Genomic DNA, 2,500 nt, shown 5'->3' on the forward strand with positions numbered 1-2,500 from the left:
TTCAACCAGTACTATGTTTCCTTTTATCTCTTGTTATCAACGCCCCGTGCCCGTGCCCCCAGATGCAAGCGGTGCGTGTGGCGGCGGCGGCGGCGGTGGCGGCGGCGCTCCTCTGCCAGGCGGTGGCGCTGCCCGAGGAGGTCGGCGCAGCGGCACAGTTGGAGGACGACTTCGTGGATGACACGCCCGTCGTGGCCAAGAGCGTCGGCTCAGGTGACTTTCCTTCAAGGTTTATTAGGAGGGGCAAAGGCAGCCGGATTTGGAACATGTTTATCGCACCAGATAGTTGTTCAGTCCTGTTGTTTGTCAGGCTTTCCTGTAAGGGAAGTTTATTAGGTTCAACACTTCCTCTGAATTGCTATATTTTTAAGACTTAGGGGAAGAAATATGATTCGTGCAACAAGATAAAACCGAACATTACCTACACCAAATAACAGAGAGAGAGAGAGAGAGAGAGAGAGAGAGAGAGAGAGAGAGAGAGAGAGAGAGAGAGAGAGAGAGAGAGAGAGAGAGAGAGAGAGAGAGAGAGAGAGAGAGAGAGCGAGAGAGAGCGAGAGAGAGCGGGAGAGAGAGGGAGAGAGAGAGAGAGAGAGAGAGAGAGAGAGAGAGAGAGAGAGAAGAGAGAGAGAGAGAAGAGAGAGAGAGAGAGAGAGAGAGAGAGAGAGGAGAGAGAGAGAGAGAGAGAGAGAGAGAGAGAGAGAGAGAGAGAGAGAGAGAGAGAGAGAGAGAGAGAGAGAGAGAGAGAGAGAGAGAGAAAGAGAGAGAGGGAGAGAGCGGGAGGGAGGGAGGCAGAGAGACAGACAGATAGACAGACAGACAGACAGACAGACAGACAGACAGACAGACAGGCAGACAGACAGACATCGCTAACCAGAGAGTGCTTCCAGGCCGAACCTTCTCGGATTGGAGCAAGAAATTCTGGGAGTGGATGGGCTATGACTATGACTACGACTATGACTACGAGTACTACTACCCCTCCGGCGGCGCCTCGCAGATCGGCTACGGCTACCCCGCCGTCGGCTACATCCCCGCTTCTGCCGGAGGTCACCACTCCTCCTACAGCAGTTACAGCCCCATTCAATCAGGTCACCAATTCGGCCACCCAGCTCGAGACGACGAGTGAGTTCTGCTATTCCTTGACCCTCGAGGAAAACCCTCGAGTCTGAGCTTAGTTGTTCTTGTATATACGCCCATGTAGAATAAGCGATTCCGTAGTATTGCATCATCCCTGCATAGTTCGTATCCGCATACCCTGGAATGGAACATAGCCTTTTCAGGCGTAAGCATTAATCCCCGAAAAAAATGACAACAACAACAACACTTATATAAGAATTATGTTCGACTCGAACCGAGCTCTTTATCTCTTTCCTGACTGTGGCTGCGCTTCATTCATGGGCTTCATTCATATGTTTCGTTGACTTTCCCTTGCGCCCGAGCTGATTCGCTTCTCCTGCAGCTACGATGACGAGTGGTCTTTCACGGACATGATGTTCGACATGGCCGTGACCATCGTCCCCATCGGCATCCTGCTCTCTGCGCTGCCCGCCGGCTTCTTGACCTTCGCCATCAGGAGGTAAGACCAGCCGCGCCCCTTCGATGGATCGTTTGGAGGATGTGTTTTGTAATTTATTAGTCAAGGTAAATGTCGTTCGTATATATTTTTATTTATTTTTTATTTTATTTTATTTCAACAGACGTAGTTTCGATGGCTCAAACCACCTGGAGGAGGATTTCGACCCGTCAGAGCTACCCCTCCTGCAGGCGATGATGGAGAACGACTTCTTTGCCCTCGGCGAACGCGAGTGCCAGATGAAGCTCTTCTGCGAGCTCACTCTGCTCGGCGAGAAAGAGAACGCTTCATTCATGCAGAAAGCTTTGTACTACATCGCCACGTTGTAAGTGCTGCCTCTTGTATTCTTCCCTGTGTCTCGTTCAATTTTTAGTAGTATATTCTTATTTTACTTTTATATGGCCACTGTGTTTCTCTCTCTCTCTCTCTCTCTCTCTCTCTCTCTCTCTCTCTCTCTCTCTCTCTCTCTCTCTCTCTCTCTCTCTCTCTCTCTCTCTCTCTCCCTCCCTCCCTAAACAGTGCATAGAATTGGACATGTGTATTCCCTGCTCGTTCTCTAATAATGCTTCTCCCGCAGGACGCCTGACTTCATGGCCCGTCGCGTCGGCCTCGAGAAGCTGTTCCGCACGTCCCGCGCCGGCACTTGCAGCGTCTACAGCTGCAGCGCCGCCTACGGTGAAACGCCAAAGATCGCGCACAAACCCACCCACACCAATCAAATCGATGAGGTTGCATCCGAGGTTGAGAAGGAGGCAGTGGAAGTGTCAAAGGAGTGAACGCCAACAGTGTTGCAGCTGATTTGGGACTGAAGTGCTCCATCAGCCTATCTTTCGCGGCCACGAAGCTCGCGCCACTTTTTGGTCGTAAACATCTCCTGTTTTGTTTATCTTCGAGAGCGACGTCGTGATGGCCCATGCGATGACCGCGTGG

General features: G+C 51.4%; 1 protein-coding gene across 1 annotated transcript in view; it reads left to right on the forward strand.

Annotated features, from left to right (window-relative positions):
• The window catches only part of LOC125027882, a 3,948-nt gene that overhangs the window by 695 nt on the left and 753 nt on the right, over nucleotides 1-2,500 (forward strand). Inside the window, exons 2-6 of the mRNA XM_047617016.1 lie at nucleotides 63-213; nucleotides 888-1,119; nucleotides 1,457-1,573; nucleotides 1,695-1,895; nucleotides 2,148-2,500. The exon at nucleotides 2,148-2,500 is cut by the window's right edge and continues 753 nt beyond it. Of these exons, the coding sequence (XP_047472972.1) occupies nucleotides 63-213; nucleotides 888-1,119; nucleotides 1,457-1,573; nucleotides 1,695-1,895; nucleotides 2,148-2,346 (900 nt within the window). The 3' untranslated portion in view covers nucleotides 2,347-2,500. The remainder of the gene's footprint in view (nucleotides 1-62; nucleotides 214-887; nucleotides 1,120-1,456; nucleotides 1,574-1,694; nucleotides 1,896-2,147) is intronic.

Source organism: Penaeus chinensis, chromosome 1 (assembly GCF_019202785.1).
Source record: "Penaeus chinensis breed Huanghai No. 1 chromosome 1, ASM1920278v2, whole genome shotgun sequence".
Lineage (NCBI taxonomy): Eukaryota > Metazoa > Arthropoda > Malacostraca > Decapoda > Penaeidae > Penaeus > Penaeus chinensis.